Below are 20261 nucleotides of genomic sequence, written 5' to 3'. Positions count from 1 at the left end.
TGCTCAGGGTTTGGGTTCCTCTCTACTTTGGCTTTTGAAGCAGGATGCTTTCATTATCACAGTTCTTTCTATAGTGTGACATGCTGGATCGGTAAAAGCACACACTACAGCCAAAGTTGAATTTGGATACTATGCTGAAGTCCAGTCAACATCTACATGTACTTAACTGAAGAAACATGGCTCTCAATGCTCTGCGTTCTTTCATTCTATATCATAAGTTACTAAAAAAAAAAGAGTCATTCACGTAAAAAGTAACCCAAGTTTAAATAATTTGATATTTTTAAACTATAAAAAAGTTGCAGTGTAAGGTCTGAAAAATACGGTTATGATGACCATATTTGAGAGAGACCTTAGAGAATTGTTAACATTACTAATGATTTGCTAAAACTAGTGTGTTCCAAGTGGTAAGAACTAGTGGCATCTAATGACCACCAACTCTGCATTGCCAGTGATACAAAATGAAAGTAGGTGTTCCCTCAGCAATGTAATCTACTTAGTCTTTAGAGCTGCATTGTGATATGTGCACCTGGTGACCACATTTCATATTAAATATATCTTAATGCTTAACATATTGGGAAAATATGCATTAAAATAGGTATGGGAACATATTCTTAATCCTTGGCAGTGAAGGGTTAATAATATGGTCACACACAACATTGTGCTACCTAAAGAACCTTCTTTATACTTTGACCTCACAGCCAGAAAACAAGGAGTCCACTTCCCATTTACCCCCCACTAAAACAGCTGGAATGCGTGCTTTTCAAAAACATGTAAGAAACAATTGCAACTCTGCCTTACATCAAAGCATTAATACCGTTTCCCATGAAAAATGAAAAATACACTGAAAATGCCAGATATTACCCACAAATATCCTCCTGACTGAACTGTTTCACTGGATGCATCTCCCACCCATGTCAACCCTCAACAGAATAATGGACAGGACCCAGCCTATTTGGCAACCAGGTTTGGACTTTCTTTGAGGTTATTTATTTCAAACAAGCAAGGTTTCCTTTTACTCTTCTTTCTCAAGTTCTGAACACAGAACCATAACTAAGTTCAAACACATATTACAAAAATAAAACTTTCAACCACAGAAAGCCAAGTATATTGTGTGAACATCTTATGTAAAAATCTAAAATACATTTTCACTATTAACAATTTAAAGTGTCAATATACAAATAACATCACAATAGCATAAGACACTCACAAATGCAGTCCGTTTTTTTCCCCCTTATTAAAATGTTATTTTTACTTTAGGATTTCCCTCCTGTATTAAAGAAAGCAACAGTATCAAAGCTGCCTGCTGTACACATGCATGCAGAGATTATATATTAGAGAAATATATAAACTTGCTTTATGCTTGTTGAAATAGCAGTTACCTTACCCCTACAACTATCTTTGTAAAGTATTTAACATTTAAAAAGCACTGTCACTCTTTAAATGTGTGTGTTTGACAATGGCTGACTGTGGACAGAACCAACCTAACGAAGGGAAACCTGGCTGTCTGTGCTCTCCTACTGCAGGTTTCTTACGCAGTATGGTTTGCAATTTCATTTCTCTTTAAATGTGGTTGTTAAGCTATCTAAGCAAACCCTAAGTTTACATGATGTTTAAGCAGGAAGTGCCTTCCTCTCCGGTAACAGTGTTAAATGCTTGTGGCTGTAGTGCAATACACAGGCATGCTTTTGAGTGGCAAAACAACCTGGCAGTTTAAAAAAAAAAAAAAGAAGGATAATAAAAAAAAAAAAAAAAAAAAAAATAAAAAAAAAAAAAAAAAAAAAAAGTCTTGCCGGTGCTCAAAAACAGGTTTCACTTACATAACCAGAGATTTACTGAAGGTTTGCAGAAAACCTTATATTACACATGTAGGCTGGTGTGATCCAGGGATGGTGTGCAGCTTTCAGTAAAAGCAGCATTTAAAAATGACTCAGTCTTTTACCAAAGACTAGCTCCAGGTAAAGCATGACTGAATTGGACTGGCACACAGTGAGTATGGGTTTACTTTTCCTCTCAGCCAGTCACAAGAGACGACGCCAAGTCTTGTCTACTTCCATTGCCCTCCGACCCACCAAAGAGAAAACAAAGATGGAAATGCACACAGCAGTCAATTCTGTACAATCTTACAGATACACCCTGCCATCTGTCACTTAGACGTAGGATTTAACAGGTTTCGTTTCTACTGTCAAAATGTTTAGTTTTTCCATGACCAAAGTATCTTTCTGTAGGTTAATATTAGTTCATTATCAACTACAAAACATTGGTGCTCTATCAGAAGAAACTATTCCAGTCTGAAACACTCCTGAATAATCAAACGTTTCAGCAGCAATGTACATAGTTCTCAATGCTACATCAGATTAACCAGCAGAACTAGCATTGAGTCTGGAATCCTTGTTATTTTCAAACTGCTGGAACATCTCTGGGAGATATCCTTGAGTTCAAGGCGATCCAGAGAAAGATCACATGAGAAAATCTCAAATATAAACCCACAAATGTAATAGACTTGTCATTTTACACTGAAAAATAAAGCACAGTTGCAGAAGTGGCAAACTTTCAGGCTAAGGGTCCTTGGTTTTTGACTGGTAGGTGGTGTTTGAAAGCAGAGAGATGGTGGGATCCTCAGAGTCGTCTCCAGCTCCAAAGTAAGAGTTGTCATCATCCAATTCAAACAAGTTAGGCAGGTCTGCGCTTCCCTCATCGGCACTGCTGGGGTCAAGCAGGAACACTGGCTGGGCTGTATACTGAACCAGCTGTTTCCCTGCATTTACAAACACATATATTTGCAAGGGTGGAGAATAAATATGGGATGGAATGGGATACATTTCCTTTTCAAATAGCCTGCTAAATCTGACTCTCGTACTCAACTACGGTGATTAACTATTCAGCTAACACTGCACCAGCATTGACTAAATCAAAAGCACAGGAAAATCAAAAGTCCAAAAGGAAGCTGGTGAATTCTTCACACTACCAGGTATGGGCTCTCATAGCTGTGCCATTGACTAGCTGAAACCGGTCTCTGCATCTGCGTGTGCAGCATTACTTTTATCACAAGAGGGCGCAAGAAGGGCCACTGACAACTTAACCTTGTTGTAATGCCCATGCAAAAAACACTTTTGTGTGATCCAAGATCAACTAAGGAGTTTAGCTTGGTTTGTGGTTTTACTCTATGATATAATACACAATGCATATGAGAACAGAGACATGCAGAGTATATGTATGATTATACAAACATGCCCATAACCTACCAGTGTCAGAGGAGTTTGCAGCTGTATCTATGAACTTCTGATCCTGTGTCAGCAATTCCTGGATCTTTAGCATAAAACAAAACACATGCAAGGATTCAAATAGACTGGCCTGCATTACTTACTGTAATGTTTGAGCAGAAACTATTACTATGACGCAAGTCTTTACATCTTCTTTTCAGCAACGTAAGGATACAAAAAATAAATACAAGTCTGAGAATTAAGGGCCGATCTGGATGCATGCAAACATTACTTTTCAAAACTTGCAGACTGTGCCAGCAAATAAAAAGCTGAAATCCCAGAGCTTATAGAAGATAAATACAAGACTAAACATAACTTACACCTGCAAGGCTGGTGTCCAGATCTGGCAGGTTAAAATCAGTAGATGAGAGGGATGAGGCAAACAGCTGAAAAACAATCAGACGTGTATTATTCTACAGGTGTATCAAACCTACCAACCCCCTAGCAATGATACAAACAGCTATCAGAACAGCACCAGAGGAAAGTAGACAGGTCACCATATCCGACATCCACGACATGTCAGAGCAAATGCCCAGGTACATCAAACAAGTGGTTCCCAAGATTCAGCCTTCAATAGCAACACAAAATCAGCAGGTCAGCATGACACACTGCACAGCCACTGCATGGAAAATGATATACATAAACACACTGTCACTGTATAACCAGAGAGATACAATGAACTTACCTCCACTGTATTACCAGGGAGATACAATGAACTTACCTCCACTATATTACCAGAGATACAATGAATACACTGCCACTCTATTACCAGGGAGATACAATGAACTTACCTCCACTATATTACCAGAAAGATACAATGGATACACTGCCACTCTGTTACCAGGGAGATGGATTACGTTCAGGTGATAATGACCCAGACAAAACACTTGTAGAGGAAGCAGTCAGAGAACTTGAAGAAAGAAATCCACACAGTTGTTCCTCATACTCACATCAAAAAGAGGAGAGGAATCAAAGCTGATGGACTGTCCCGTCAAGATTGTCTGCAGGTTTTCCAAATTGGAATCAATGGTTTCTAAATGTTCAGAAAGGTCATTCCTGGAATTAAAAAGGGCAGTGGTGAGTAAGAGATGATCACAATGTCCAGTATGTCCCAGTGATCTACTCTCACAATGAGTGGAATAACTTCACTACAAAGTTTCAAGTTGCACTAACGAGTAATTATAATGTGATCGGTGTTGCAGAAACTTGGTTATCCGAGAGTGACGGAGGCCAATATAATACTAGTGGGTATACACTGTACAGGAAAGACAGGCAGGACAGAAGAGGTGGAGGGGTAGCGCTATACATCAAAAAAAGTTTTGAAGCAGTGTTAAATCTGGAAGAAAAACAACTCAGAATCAATATGGGGTCAGAATAATGGACAAGAATTTAAAGGGCATAATAATAGGGGCATGCTACAGACCGCCAAATTCAGGGAACAAGCAAATTAATGTGTTATACGATGACAGTAAAAATGCGTGAAGCAAAGGAAAAGCCATATTAATGGGGGATTTCAACTTCCTCCATATAAAATGGGAAAACCCGGTGAGGAGCACGACAGATGAAACTGAAATGGTGGAAATGACAAATGACTGCTGCCTAACGCAATTTGTCAAAGCACCAACTAGAGGGGAGGCATGCCTTGATTTAGTCTTTTCAAATAACGAAAACAGAGAACCACTGGTTTATAATTTTAGAAAGGCAAACTATGAGGGTAGTACTTTGTAGTCAATGCGGTATTTGACCAGTAACCAGTGTAATGATTTCAGTATGGGAGTTATGCGACCACCAGAGCGAGACCTCCTCAGCACCCTAGCTGCAGAATTCTGAACATACTGGAGCTTTTCAAGGGTATTCTTTGACACCCCAGTAAGTAAGGCATTACAATACTCAAGCCTGGAGGATACAAACACATGTACAAGCTTTTCTGCAGCAGACAGCGACAAGACAGGGCACAGCCGAGCAATGTTTTTAGATGGAAAAAGGACAACTTGGTAATATTCCGAACATGTAGCCCAAAGATTAAGCTGACCCCCAAGTTTCTCATTTTAGCACCCCATCAATGGTCATGTTTTGACAACTGAATTTTCGCAGTTGATGCAGGGTTATAGGTATGTTGTAGCAGGGAGTTGTCTCAGTCTTCCAGCACAGTGCTAGGCGCTCTGGGTACAGCTCCTATGAGAAATGCTAACCCTTGCTGTGAGCACAGCTTGTATGAGAAATGCTAACCCTTGCTGTGAGGACAGCTCCTATGAGAAATGCTAACCCTTGCTGTGAGGACAGCTCCTAAGAGAAATGCTAACCCTTGCTGTCAGGACAGCTTGTATGAGAAATGCTAACCCTTGCTGTTAGGACAGCTCCTATGAGAAATGCTAACCCTTGCTGTGAGGACAGCTCCTATGAGAAATGCTAACCCTTGCTGTGAGGACAGCTCCTATGAGAAATGCTAACCCTTGCTGTGAGGACAGCTCCTAAGAGAAATGCTAACCGTTGCTGTGAGGACAGCTCCTAAGAGAAATGCTAACCCTTGCTGTGAGGACAGCTCCTAAGAGAAATGCTAACCCTTGCTGTGAGGACAGCTCCTAAGAGAAATGCTAACCCTTGCTGTGGGGACAGCTCCTATGAGAAATGCTAACCCTTCTTCTGGGGACAGCGTATATGGGAAATGCTAACCCTTGCGAGAGGACAGCGCGTATGGAAAATGCTAACCCTTGTTCTGGGGACAGCGCATATGGGAAATGCTAACCCTTGCTGTGGGGACAGGTTGTATGGGAAATGCTAACCCTTGTTCTGGGGACAGCGTATCTGGGAAATGCTAACCCTTGCTGTGAGGACAGCGCGTATGGGAAATGCTAACCCTTGTTCTGGGGACAGCGCGTATGGGAAATGCTAACCCTTGTTCTGGGGACAGCGCGTATGGGAAATGCTAACCCTTGTTCTGGGGACAGCGCGTATGGGAAATGCTAACCCTTGTTCTGGGGACAGCGCATATGGGAAATGCTAACCCTTGCTGTGGGGACAGGTAATATGGAAAATGCTAACCCTTCTTCTGGGGACAGCGTATATGGGAAATGCTAACCCTTGCTGTGAGGACAGCTCCTATGAGAAATGCTAACCCTTGCTGTGAGGACAGCTCCTAAGAGAAATGCTAACCCTTGCTGTGAGGACAGCTCCTAAGAGAAATGCTAACCCTTGCTGTGGGGACAGCTCCTATGAGAAATGCTAACCCTTCTTCTGGGGACAGCGTATATGGGAAATGCTAACCCTTGCTGTGAGGACAGCGCGTATGGGAAATGCTAACCCTTGCTGTGAGGACAGCTCCTAAGAGAAATGCTAACCCTTGCTGTGAGGACAGCTCCTATGAGAAATGCTAACCCTTGCCGTGAGGACAGCTCCTAAGAGAAATGCTAACCCTTGCTGTGAGGACAGCTCCTAAGAGAAATGCTAACCCTTGCTGTGAGGACAGGTCGTATGGGAAATGCTAACCCTTGTTCTGGGGACAGCGTATGTGGGAAATGCTAACCCTTGCGAGAGGACAGCACGTATTGGAAATGCTAACCCTTGTTCTGGGGACAGCGTATATGGGAAATGCTAACTCTTGCTGTGGGGACAGGTCGTATGGGAAATGCTAACCCTTGTTCTGGGGACAGCACGTATGGGAAATGCTAACCCTTGTTCTGGGGACCGCTCCTATGAGAAATGCTAACCCTTGCTGTGGGGACAGCTCCTATGAGAAATGCTAACCCTTGTTCTGGGGACAGCTCCTATGAGAAATGCTAACCCTTGCTGTGAGGACAGCACGTATGGGAAATGCTAACCCTTGTTCTGGGGACAGCGTATATGGGAAATGCTAACCCTTGCTGTGAGGACAGCACGTATGGGAAATGCTAACCCTTGTTCTGGTCCCAGATGAAGAGAGGAAGAGGGACTGGGGAAAACACAAGTGACCTCGGACATCTGCGGAGATCGACGCAAACTGAAAGATACAAACAGAAATAGGAACTAGGAGGAGCCCAATACTGCTGATACTCGCACAGCTCACACATTACTAGCATTACAAATGGATTCTCCAGTTTGACAAAGACGCACAAGACTTTTACAGCATGATCTGAAAGCTCAGATTTGATTGGGCAGGGTGAAGTCTGGGCTTTAATGAAACAAAATTAATACTCATGAACCACTGCAGAACTGGTACAGGATATGGGTAGGATGATTAAGCATGTAAAAATTAATAGGTCATCAATTTAGGAAAACAAATAACATTTTCAACTGTTCTTTATAAACTTACAACTTGACGAACAAGTCCATTGGCTCTACTTACCTACACAGGTTTGAATTTCTCTTTTGCTAGCAGTGTAAAGTGGGGTAATTACAAGACTATTGTATATAAAGAACCCGAATACCTGTAATTCTCTGCAATACTCACTTGTCCACACAGGCCAGGCTTAGACACCTCTCCCCATCCCGGGCTGGAGCTGAGCTGGAGCCAGCACTGGCACCACTGGCCTCGCTGTCCTCGAGGAGAGAGTCGATAAAGGTGGTAGGAGAGACAGGAGTCTCGTCCACAGCGATGAGCTCCACGTCAGGGCTCAGGGGCTCCTCCTTTATGAGGACTGCGGGACTGGTGCTGCTAATGGAGTCAAACAGTCATCTTAAAGCACTGGAGATACTGTCTTATTCTACTGCTGACAGAAATGTTGTTTTATCATATTTGAATAATGTATCATATTACAGTAAACACAGATCTGAGGAGTAGAATAAACCCAGTATCTCAAACTACCTATTTTAGAAGTAATGTATGCAGTTTCTTCTTGACATGATGTATTCTTCTGTTATATAAAAGAATACGGCCCCCTTTGTTGGTTGATTTCATGCAGTGCTTGTTTAACATTCAAATGTTTGTTCCAGTGTTTTCTCATTCAATTTAACAGAGAACATCATTTAACACTCGTCAAGTTGGAGTTTTTACAAAAGGCTGGCAACTGGCTGTATATACCGGCCTTAAAATGTACTGGTAGGTTCTGTGCTGTGTTTCCAGTACTCACTCATCCTCTGTCTGGTCATTCGGGGAAGCAGAGGGACTGAGCTGTGGAAGATCTGTGACATCAGAGATTATAGGACCACAGTTAACTGACGAATCTGAGAACAGGTTTGCTCCTGTGTAGGACTGGGATGTAGGCTGCAAAAAAATAATAAATAAATAAAAATATACAAGTGCTGGGACAAATATCCAAACAAATATTTTTTGACATGTATTCGGACACTAAAATACCTTGCACTTATCTCAGTTCTTAGCTCACTTTTAGGCGGATGGATATTTAATAAAAACTGACAATTAAAAAACGTTACTTATTTTTTTCAAATTTAGTTAGTTAACCCATTTTATAAGCACAATAAGCACTCCAGGGTGTGTACACACGCACACACACACACACACACACACATATAAAAAGGAGAAAAACACTCCCACACAGTAAATGTGTCATTTATTTCAGATGACATTTATGCATTGGTTTCCTTTTGATACAGTAATTTCTAAATTCTGTTTCGGCACTATATTATATACTCACTAAATCATAATACTATTGCCACAGGACCACATAGGCGACCAAACTGACTGTGAAAATAAAACACTACTGCAGTACTCTTTCATCAACAGGGCATTTGATCAGATTGTTTTCAACAGAAACATCTGGTCAGTATAAAAGGTAGACTTTTCAGTTCAGTGCAGCCCACCTACGGTGTTCACAAGCACTGGCCTTAGGCTGGCAATACAAATTGCTCATCGTATCTACTATATTCTCCCAATAACAGGACCATTGCAAAACAGACACTTCTGTAAGTTCTAATCACAGCAAATAAAACACAAGCAAATCCTAGCTGTAAAAATCTGCAGGTGTTTTGTGGTGAATGCAGAACCTCGATAAACACAGATTTAGGTAGGTATTGCTCAAATATACCACAAACTGCTGGGAAAATTCATGTTAAATCTCTCAAGAATGCACCTTTGGCTGCATTGCTACCGGGGCAAACCTAAACAGGGAAGAATCAGCAGTGTGTGCCAAACGCCGCGGGGTGCCCTTACTGAGAACGCAGGTGAGCCCTGCAGGGGTTCCAGTGAATACTGCCGACTGTACTTGGGCATGGAATGTGCTGAGCTGCTGTCGTTCAACATCAAAGGACTGCAAAGAAACAAGCAAGAAAACAAGTCAAGAGACACGGCCACATAAGCAAAGGGATATTTACAAGATAACGGAAGGACAACATGCAGTTATTAAAATACAGTTCGTGATCAACCTTGCCAAAGCTCTTAGCATTTCATTGAGCAGGTTTGTTTTAGTCATGTGTTCCTTTGGATTCCTCTCCCACAGCAGTCTTCTAGATGCTGTGGTGTCTCTCACAGATAGAAAACACATGTCCTTCATTCTGGTCATTGTTAATAGCTACTAACTTCTACTTTTGAAATAATCTTGAGTACCCGGACAGCCATTACAAAAATATACTTACATTTTCCTTTTCATCCCCAAAACCCTGTTAGACTGCACAAGTGAGATAAGGAACTGAATAAGCTGTGGGAGGGGGGGAAGAAAAAGAAAAATTATATTTTTTTTATAAGAAAGAAAAAAAAACAGCGATTTGTCTAAACAACTATAACTACTGTAAATCCAGAAATATTAGCAGACAAAATATTTGGTGAATCATACACAGAAGACCAATTTTGCTCCAGAAATGTTGGCGACCTGTTGCCCTGAAAGTGGTTTACTACTTCATAATACTGTATGTACAACATGGAGACCCGACGATGGTTAATATTACTGCACGTGCCTTCAAAAAATAAAAATAAATCAAATAAAACTGTGCATTTATACAGTGTATAATAGGTTATCACAGGTTCTCATACAAAATTGAATTTACTGACAGGAAAATTAATATAAAAATCAAATCAACCAAAACTGTTTCTAATGCAAGAACTACTCAAACAACGTCAGAGACATTTAAAGTGCTGAATGCAGTTTATAGGCCTACTAGTGCAATATTAACTCCACAACAGAACTGAATGCAAACATCAAATACGAAGCTACTGTACTGTAAACCAATCTGAAAAAACTATTTCAAATCCAGTTGTCTTTTTTTTTATTTATTTTTTTTAACACAGGAGTATCACTTGTGCTGGCAGTGCGGCTTCCCTTAACTGCATTCAATATCCCTGAAAGAGACCAGCCTAAAAGGAGCATTTCTTTATCTTTCTCTAGTTTGTGGAGAACAGACATAAGCCAGTTTGCTTGCTTTGGCTTTACTGTGGATGTTTTCAGGTCCACATCAATATCGGTAATGTCGGCTACTTACGCCCTCTAGCGGTCGGATGAATTTTGTGAGTCAACCAATATATATACTGGAAGCATTTTTTTTTGATACGCGAAGATCGCATAATAAAAGGCTTGCAAGTATTTCTACATTTACAGTATTTTATGGCTGCTTGGTGTTAATTAAGAGGAGCAGTACCCCTTATCGCAACACCGTCAATGCATTTACCTTATTGACGACTTTCTGCTGCTGAGCGTGCTTCTGTCTCAGGCTGGCCACCTCTCTCCACAAAGCCTTGTTCTCACTGCAGAACACATTGAGAGGTTAAAGACAGACAACACTGTCAACTGGGTGTGTTGTGCCAAGCAGATCCAATGTCATGGTTTTCTGAGAATTCACAGAAAATAAAAACACCAAAACAATTTGTTCTGCTTTGACTTTTTTTCGCGCCTGTTGCACTGAAGTTTACATCTACTTAAATACATCATCCAAACCAATATCATACATAGACTTGCAGCAATAGGCTTCTGTCAAGGTTAGTGTGGCAATTTCTGTCAAGATTATTAACAGCCTTGCACGACTGATCCAGCACTGGACTCACAATTTACAGCACCCACCCAGAGCGCGTAGAATCCCAACAGAAAAGGTGTATTGAGTTTTATTATACAGTACAATAGGAGAACTATTTGTTTATTTTTTTAAGTTAATGGTTAATAAAAGATCTTAGAAGCTTTTATTTACACTAACTTTACAACCATCCATAAACCCTTTCCTTCCCCCTGTCTCTTCTAAAGGAACTCTCCAGGGGCCTGTTTAAACGTTATTTTCCATGTGTTTTTGTACTTCTTTGGAATCACTGCATGCATTCGCAGAAAGGTTACATTTTCAACAGATATAATAGCAAAATATATTGTTTTTTCAATTAGGTCAGTGTAACTACATATCAGCGTTTAGAATCCTTCAGCAGGTACATTAAGACATAGTGCTTATAACTGACATGACTATACCAAGCATGCAGTATATTACTGACTTCAAGGGCCTTCACACTCACTGCTGAAACAACGACAGCCCTACTGGGTCAAAAAACACAGCCTCTAAACGCTCTAAACTGACGTGACTATCCCAGATTCTGGTCAGGTGATCGCCTATACATTTAATGGTCTGCAGTTTCTAGCCAAAATCACTGGAATATAGAAAATGATTTATTTACTCACAACCGTCTAAATATTTGATACTAATCTCTAAAACATTTGTTCAGTTTTGCTGAAATGCTGAATGTTAATGAATGCGTGCTTCTCGACAGAGGTTTCTCTAAAGCGACAGCGAGTGGGAGAAGTACAGGCGTGGAAAAGTACAGAGCAGTTTCGAAGCAGTTGGAAAGCAGGTTGACGGCTGCAGAAGAAACTATACTTCAAAAAAAAAAAAAACCTCAACATGGTCTTCAAGCCAGTAATCTGTGACACCTGCTTGATGTGGGAAATCCGAGAAAACCCAGTGGAGCTAAACCAAGTGTGCGTAAAGTGCCGCGCGATCCAGGATTTGCAAAAGCTAGTAAATATGCTAGAAATGGAGCTGGAAGAAGTGAGACAGCAACAGGATCTTGAGGAACTGGCACACCCACAATTCATGGAAGTCTGCATCACCCCTAACAGACTGAAAGCCACCAGGGAGATAGAAGGTCAGAACAGCTGGGTTCAGGTAGGCAGAAGCAGGGAAAAAAAGAGACTTCGTCAAACACAACCACCAGAAATCAAAACAACCAACAGATTTGAGTCACTTCAGAATTTTGATGAGCAGAACCAACAACAAGAGAATGAAAGGAACAACATCCAGGACCCTATTGACAGTGGTGACCAGACAGCAAAAAGAAGGGAGGTCATGATTGTTGGGGACTCCATATTGAGAAACACAGCAAGTTCAATTCGCAGTTTGGACCCCCTTACTACAACAGTGTGCTGCCTTCCGGGAGCCTCGGTCAAGCACATCACTGAAAACGTGGACAGGCTCCTAGAACGAACAGGAGACGACCCGGTAGTAGTCGTCCACATCGGTACAAACAACATTGGAAAAGACAGACCAAAATCCCTGCAAAACAAATTCAGAGAGCTAGGAAGGAAATTAAAAGAGAAAACCAAAACTGTGGTATTTTCTGGTATACTACCCGCACCTTGCAAAGGACCATATGGACAGCTGGAAATAATTAATCAAAACGCATGGCTGAAGACATGGTGCACACGGGAAGGCTTCACCTATCTTGATCATTGGACCACATTCTACAACGAGGACTATCTGTATAGACGGGATGGACTGCATTTAAATAACAAGGGAACTAGTCTACTCGGAGAAAAGATCCTCGAGCAGGTTCGGAAGCATTTAAACTAGAAAGGAAGGGGGGAGAAATCAACAAAAAAAAACAGAAGGGAGACCGCATCAAAACAAGAACAACAACTCAGGTAAGACAACCATTAAATGTATTTATCTAAATGCTAGAAGTATCAGAAACAAAATTCTAGAACTTGAAGCTACTGCACTAACAGGTAACTATGATGTGATAGGTGTTACAGAAACGTGGTTATCTGAGAGTGATGGGGACGAATATAATATTTGTGGGTATACACTGTATAGGAAAGACAGGCAGGACAGAAGAGGAGGAGGGGTAGCGCTATACATAAGAAACAGTCTTGAAGCCCAGGTGTTAAACCTGGACAAAGAAAATAAAACCGAATCAATATGGGTCAGAATAACAGACAAAAATTCAAAAGGCATAATAATAGGAGCATGCTATAGACCGCCAGATTCAGACGGTGAGCACAATAATCTGTTATACAATGACATTAGAAATGTGTGTAGCAAAGGAGAAGCCATACTAATGGGGGATTTCAACTTCCCCCAAATAAAATGGGAAAACCCGGTGGGTAGCGCGAAGGATGAAATAGAAATGGTGGAAATGACAAATGACTGCTTCCTAACACAATTTGTGAAGGCACCCACTAGAGGGGAGGCATGCCTTGATTTAGTCTTTTCAAATAACGAAGATAGAATAACTAAAACAGGAGGTCAGAGAACCACTGGCAAACTCCAAATCCCCAAAAGTAAAGACTAAAGCTAAGGTTTACAATTTTAGAAAAGCAAACTATGAAGGCATGAAACAGAGACTAACAGAAGTAGATTGGAGTAAAATAGAGAAAACACCCACAGAAGAAGGATGGTTGTTCTTCAAAAATGTAGTACTAGAGGCGCAAAACAATTATATCCCTAAAGTAGACAAATCTAAATGTAAAACTAAATTGCCAAAATGGTTTAATAGATCAATTAAAAAAAATATTCAGCGAAAAAAGGCACTTTACAGAGCATTAAAAAAGGACCAAAAAGAAAGTACGCAGAAAGAGTACACAGAACTGCAAACGCAAGTCAAAAAGGAAGTTAGAAAGGCCAAGAGAGAAATAGAAATGAACATTGCTAAGGGAGCTAAAACCAATTCCAAAATGTTTTTCCAATATTACAACAGCAAGAGAACATTCAAAGAGGAGATTAAATGTTTAAGAGATACAAATGGCAAAATCGTAGAGGAAGAAAAAAAAATAGCAAATATATTAAATGATTACTTTTCACAAGTTTTTACAAAGGAAGATACTGACAACATGCCCCACATGTCATCCAGTTCCTATCCAGTTTTAAATAACTTTAGCATAACTGAGGCAGAAGTGTTAAAGGGACTAGGAGCTCTTAAAATAAACAAATCCCCTGGGCCGGATGAGATCCTCCCAGTAGTACTCAAAGAAATGAAAGAAGTAATTTACAAACCGCTAACCAAGATCATGCAGCAGTCTCTTGACACAGGGGTGGTACCGACAGACTGGAAAATTGCAAACGTAATACCGATCCACAAAAAGGGAAACAAAACTGAACCAGGTAACTACAGACCAGTAAGCCTGACTTCTATTATATGCAAACTTATGGAAACTATAATAAGATCCAAAATGGAAAATTACCTATATGGTAACAGGGTACTGGGAGACAGTCAACATGGTTTTAGGAAAGGGAGATCATGCCTAACTAACTTGCTTGATTTTTTTGAGGATGCAACATCCATAATGGATAATTGCAAAGCATATGACATGGTTTATTTAGATTTCCAGAAAGCTTTTGACAAAGTCCCGCACAAAAGATTAATTCTCAAACTGAACGCAGTTGGGATTCAAGGAAACACATGTACATGGATTAGGGAGTGGTTAACATGTAGAAAACAGAAAGTACTGATTAGAGGAAAAACCTCAGAATGGAGTGTGGTAACCAGCGGTGTACCACAGGGATCAGTATTAGGTCCTCTGCTATTCCTAATCTACATTAATGATTTAGATTCTGGTATAGTAAGCAAACTTGTTAAATTTGCAGACGACACAAAAGTAGGAGGAGTGGCAAACACTGTTGCAGCAGCAAAGGTCATTCAAAATGATCTAGACAAGATTCAGAACTGGGCAGACACATGGCAAATGACATTTAATAGAGAAAAGTGTAAGGTATTGCACGCAGGAAATAAAAATGTACATTATAAATATCATATGGGAGATATTGAAATTGGAGAAGGAATCTATGAAAAAGACCTAGGAGTTTTTGTTCACTCAGAAATGTCTTCATCTGGACAATGTGGGGAAGCTATAAAAAAGGCTAACAAGATGCTCGGATACATTGTGAAAAGTGTTGAATTTAAATCAATGGAAGTAATGTTAAAACTGTACAATGCACTAGTAAGACCTCATCTTGAATATTGTGTTCAGTTCTGGTCACCTCGCTATAAAAAAGATATTGCTGCTCTAGAAAGAGTGCAAAGAAGAGCGACCAGAATTATTCCGGGCTTAAAAGGCATGTCATATGCAGACAGGCTAAAAGAATTGAATCTGTTCAGTCTTGAACAAAGAAGACTACGTGGCGACCTAATTCAAGCATTCAAAATTCTAAAAGGTATTGACAGTGTCGACCCCAGGGACTTTTTCAGCCTGAAAAAAGAAACAAGGACCAGGGGTCACAAATGGAGTTTAGAAAAAGGGGCATTCAGAACAGAAAATAGGAGACACTTTTTTACACAGAGAATTGTGAGGGTCTGGAATCAACTCCCCAGTAATGTTGTTGAAGCTGACACCCTGGGATCCTTCAAGAAGCTGCTTGATGAGATTTTGGGATCAATAAGCTACTAACAACCAAACGAGCAAGATGGGCCGAATGGCCTCCTCTCGTTTGTAAACTTTCTTATGTTCTTATGTTCTAAATAATGAGGAAGGTCTAAATATTATTGGGTCATTCCATACCAACTCAACCAGTGCCGCTGCCAGCCCGTCTCAGATTTTCCTAGAAAAATTCAGCTGGGGGTTTTCAGACGTGCCGAGTTCAGAAATGATGGACATTATTTTTTTTTTTTAAATACCTCCTTTGACCTGTGACCTTGCAATGGTCAACCTAAAGTGAGAAAGGGACCTTGACCAGAAAAATCACTCTGGGTGCAACTTAGATGCTACCATTATGTGTGATTAACAAATTTTATTCAAACTTCAGCCCAACCATTTACCCTGTAGGGGGTGTGGGTTCTAAAATGTAAGTATTGCTTAGACCCTTATGAACCAGTCTTCCAAATTCTGTCAAAAACATAAACTATCTTTTCTGAACTCTAGGAAAATCCGAGACGGACAGGCAAAGAAATGTTCCTTTTCTGGTTGAGTTGGTGTGGAATGACTATTATAAAAGATAATTTCTCACTGGCTCTGCATATTGTCAAAGTGTTCTTGTGAATTCTGTTTTTAATCTTTCTATCTGCCTGCTCTGCTGTCTTATAAATGGTGTATTCTCATAAAAGCAGTCTGCACAGGAAGCTGTGCTATCTGTCCTGTCTCACGCAATGCACTTGGGCTGAGTGCTCCCTTCCCGCTGGGTGAAAGTGGGAGAGTTTATTGGGGCAGGTGCGGATACCACTGAGGAACAAGGAGGCTGCTGCTCTATTCCCTCATTCTCAAAGGTTGTTTGAACCACATTAAAAATGTGGTCATCCCATCAATAAACTGGACTATAAAAAAAGAAATATAGCCACATAAAAGTTATTTAATGCAAACATTAAAACAGATTTTCCAGGGGAAAAAAAAAACAAAAAACAATGGAAAATGCAGAAAACAAAGAAGAAACAGAATTGATATTTAAGAAACACTACTGGTAACCAAAGTATCTGTTATGCTGTGTATTTTTTAAGTGTGTTACACAGAGGCCATCGAGCCTGCAGACATCTCTACAGCAGCTGATCTGTGATTCATTTTCCATGTGAAAGGAGCTACATACAGTACATTGCTGTTTTAGGGATAAAGGTTTTCGGGAGATACAAATGCGCTTGAAACATCAGGTAAGGTTTTGCTTGTGTTTTTAGAAAGGATGATTTCCAGATTGTGCACTTTAGGCACATTCCTAAATAGCAAATTGTTGTCTTCCAAGACTTAATTTTCTGGTTGAATGAGCAGCAAAACAAAGGAAAAAAATACCAAAAGCAGAACCAGAGAGGTAGTAACGTAGAGACTCCTGTGAAACTCACTGCTTCATGGAGATCAGCTTGGAGTCCATGCCTTCCTGCTTCCCTCTCATGATGTGGACATCAGTCAATAACTTACTCACATCATCCTGGCGAATCTTCAGATCTTCATGTTTTATATTGGAAACCTACAGGATCATGAGATAATACAAAACAAGCAAACTGAGCATGTCCCAGTGCTCAATACATGCTCTCCCACCCAGCAAACCACCTGCTAGAAAGGGTTCTGGATACTAGCTAGTCTCATTAACAGCTCTGTAAATGGTAGCTATACAGTCCAAGTTCTTATAAAACCATCTTAAAACAGATTTGCTAATCAGTGTAAAGGGAAGTCGCGATTTCAAACGATCTCCGAGACCTCTGACACGGTGGTGTCGGCAGCTTTGTTAAAAACTACAGCCAACAGTTGGCATCAAACTTTCCAACCCTATACAAAAGTACACAGCACATTTAAAAACCTCATGCCAGGGAAACAGGGTATCAAGAACAGGTTTCTCTAAACGCCCTGTGTGGAAGAAGCTGTGCTTTTTGAAGCAGCGTTGTATACACAAGCATCTTTTAAAGAACTGTTATATACTTACATTGGTCACCTTCCTCTTAATATTCTCCAGAAGGAGCTCCTGGCCTCGGATGAAATACGCATGCTGGAATTCCGTATCATCTTTTTCTGGCTTCACTAAGCCACCCTGCTCAATGTGGACAACCTTTCGAAACCCATCTGTTAAACAAACAATACGAGAGAGGATTCCAGGCATGGAAAGAAGACAGACAGTCAGACAGCTGTGGGAGGAAGTGAAGGGTGAAGTGCACTTACACATATTGAGTTGCCGCACGAAGCTAGCCATGTTGTTATGCTTGAAGTATTTGGGAAGCACCTCCTTTGCAAAGCGGCCCTGATCGAACACATGGAAGCTGTTACCACTCTGCCAAGGAAAAAAGAAATAAAATGTTACGACATTAGAAGCAGGTATCATGACCGACCCCTCCCCGAATCTTGTATTGTGATTCACGTTGTGATCCAAGTATATTATTATACCCTTAACAAGCGCACACAAATCCTTACTGCTATGGGCTGTGACGGAACTAGCCATTTTTGAAAAATAGAATTTGCTATTCCCAAAAATGGAAAATCTGTAGCTCTAAAGATGGTTACAGCTGAAGGCAGTGCAGACGCCAGTGTTTTATACAGCAGTATAAAGCAATTACATGCAGACTACCAGTTAAGCATGCAGTCCATACCTATGACAACAACTGACAGGGCAACATTTATGACAAGATCTGACAGGCTTCATAAAGGTAAATATATGCTTCATAATTCTATATTTATGGGGCTCCGGAGTGACGCATCCAGCAAAGGATGTGCCCTATAGTCTGTGGATCGTAGGTTCGAGTCCAAGCTATGTCAGAGTCGAACATGACCTGGAGTTTCTAGGGGGTGGCGCACAATTGGCCAGGCGCTGCCCGGTTAGGGAGGGCTTAGGTCAGCAGGGGAATCCACGGCTCACCGCGCATCAGCGACTCCTGTGGCCGATACGGCGCCTGTGGTTTTGCAGTGGAGCCTCCAGATTTGTGTCCTCCTGCGCTATCGGTCTGGTGGCCTCGCTGTGGATCCGCAGTGAGAAAAATGACAGCTTGGCAAGAGCGCGTTTCGGAGGACGCGTGTTCCAGCCTCCATTCCCCGAGTCGGCGGAAGGGTTGCGAGCGGTGAGCCAAGGATACAGATAATAGGTCACATTAAATTGTGGCGAAAACCGGGTAAAAAATTGGAGACGACTACACATGCAAAAAAAAAAAAAAAAAAAAAAAATCTATATTCATATAAATCAGAGGATGATTCAGAATCAGAGCCACGATGAATGCCTTGTTTAAATGTAAAGCAAATTGTAAAATTCTATCGATACTTGTGTTGGAATAGTGTTTCAAAATGGTATAATGGGAAAAAAAAATGATAAATAAATTAAAAGGGTTAATGCGTAGCCGATGGTTTCTCACTGATAATTTTCCCTTTCTCGGTCAAAACGGCAAGTTTCTCAGTATCTAACAAGCTTAGAAGGAACATCATGTTCTCATGGGAAAGGGATATTTTAAGTGAAGATTGTATGCTACACACACGATTTACTTTTTCAGGCTCTTTGAATCCTCAACTATAGCGCGCAGAACGAAAGGGGAGAGGAGGGGTCCTCCGCACTGTTACGTTTTATTATTATTATTATTATTATTAACAGCTTGTAAGAAACAGTATTTACTTTGTTTGGTTTTCAGGTACAGTGCACTGACCGAGATCTCGCCAGGACAAGGAATTAAAATCCGATCAAAGAAAATGAGCTGGGTGGCCTAACTGTAACAATCACATTTTAATAATGTTAACAGTAACTGACGAACCGGTCCTGCCCCGATTAGTTACCAGTTGTATTTACGAATGGAAAGTGAAACCAACTCACTAGGTCGGCCTCGCTTACCCTGCCCCTCCCCACTCACCGGACTCCAGCAGATCAGTGGATCGGTGTCTGGATCTTCCACCAAAGTCCAGAGCTTGGTTAGGAAGGCAGGGACATTGCTACCACTGCCCAGAATCCCTCCGGACACAGGCCCCGCACCTCCGCTCTGCAAATCCATGTCCATTTCATTCAGACAATAATAATAATAATAATAATAATAATAATAATAATAATAATAATAATTTCCAAGTCAAATCAGAACTCAGGAGATAGCAACAATAACAAATAAACATATATTAGGTTACGCAGCTGTCCCTGTCAAAACTGCGCTTCCCTTTTTATTTGTGTCTTTCACTAACGCTGTTTCTTACTGGCGTCCATCCCGTACACGGATTAAATTAAATCCGACATGTTTACAAACTGCGCAGAGACGCAACATTACACAGGATCATGGTGGTCGCCATCTTGTGACATCACTGCGAACGTCTTAAAATAACAATAAGACATATTTGCGAAAAAAAGCAAAACATTTATATTTCATTTGTTTCACGTTTAAAATACAATTTAAAATAATATGAAGTTTTCAATGGTGATTTTTTATTGAAAACGTGTCTATTCTAACCTTTGACCCTTAACTCCGTTTAAAGTAGTAGTACATTGTAATACATATATTATATAAAAAAAATTGTTACA

General features: G+C 40.6%; 1 protein-coding gene across 5 annotated transcripts; it reads right to left on the bottom strand.

The window, feature by feature from the left end:
• Positions 1-971: 971 nt before the first annotated feature.
• On the bottom strand, positions 972-20059 carry LOC121313710 (heat shock factor protein 1-like). 5 transcript variants are annotated; one of them, XM_041246532.1, is made up of 14 exons: positions 19609-20059; positions 17945-18053; positions 17712-17848; positions 17134-17258; positions 10794-10869; positions 9768-9829; positions 9346-9442; positions 8306-8439; positions 7687-7887; positions 7153-7236; positions 4211-4316; positions 3581-3646; positions 3243-3306; positions 972-2755 (listed from the first exon to the last, which is right to left on the bottom strand). In XM_041246532.1, the coding sequence occupies exons 1-14, from the start codon at positions 19750-19752 to the stop codon at positions 2556-2558; spliced, it is 1605 nt and encodes a 534-aa protein (XP_041102466.1). In that variant the 5' UTR covers positions 19753-20059; the 3' UTR covers positions 972-2555. The 5 variants fall into 5 exon arrangements, with proteins under 5 accessions (XP_041102466.1, XP_041102465.1, XP_041102469.1 ...); XM_041246531.1 differs by having other exon boundaries at positions 7687-7890; positions 19609-20058; XM_041246535.1 differs by lacking the exon at positions 19609-20059 and adding an exon at positions 18636-18906 and having other exon boundaries at positions 7687-7890.
• Between the last annotated feature and the right edge of the window lie 202 nt (positions 20060-20261).

Source organism: Polyodon spathula, chromosome 3, assembly GCF_017654505.1.
Source record: "Polyodon spathula isolate WHYD16114869_AA chromosome 3, ASM1765450v1, whole genome shotgun sequence".
Lineage (NCBI taxonomy): Eukaryota > Metazoa > Chordata > Actinopteri > Acipenseriformes > Polyodontidae > Polyodon > Polyodon spathula.
Note: the sequence above shows the minus strand (reverse complement) of the source record. Positions and strands in the feature narration are given on the sequence as shown.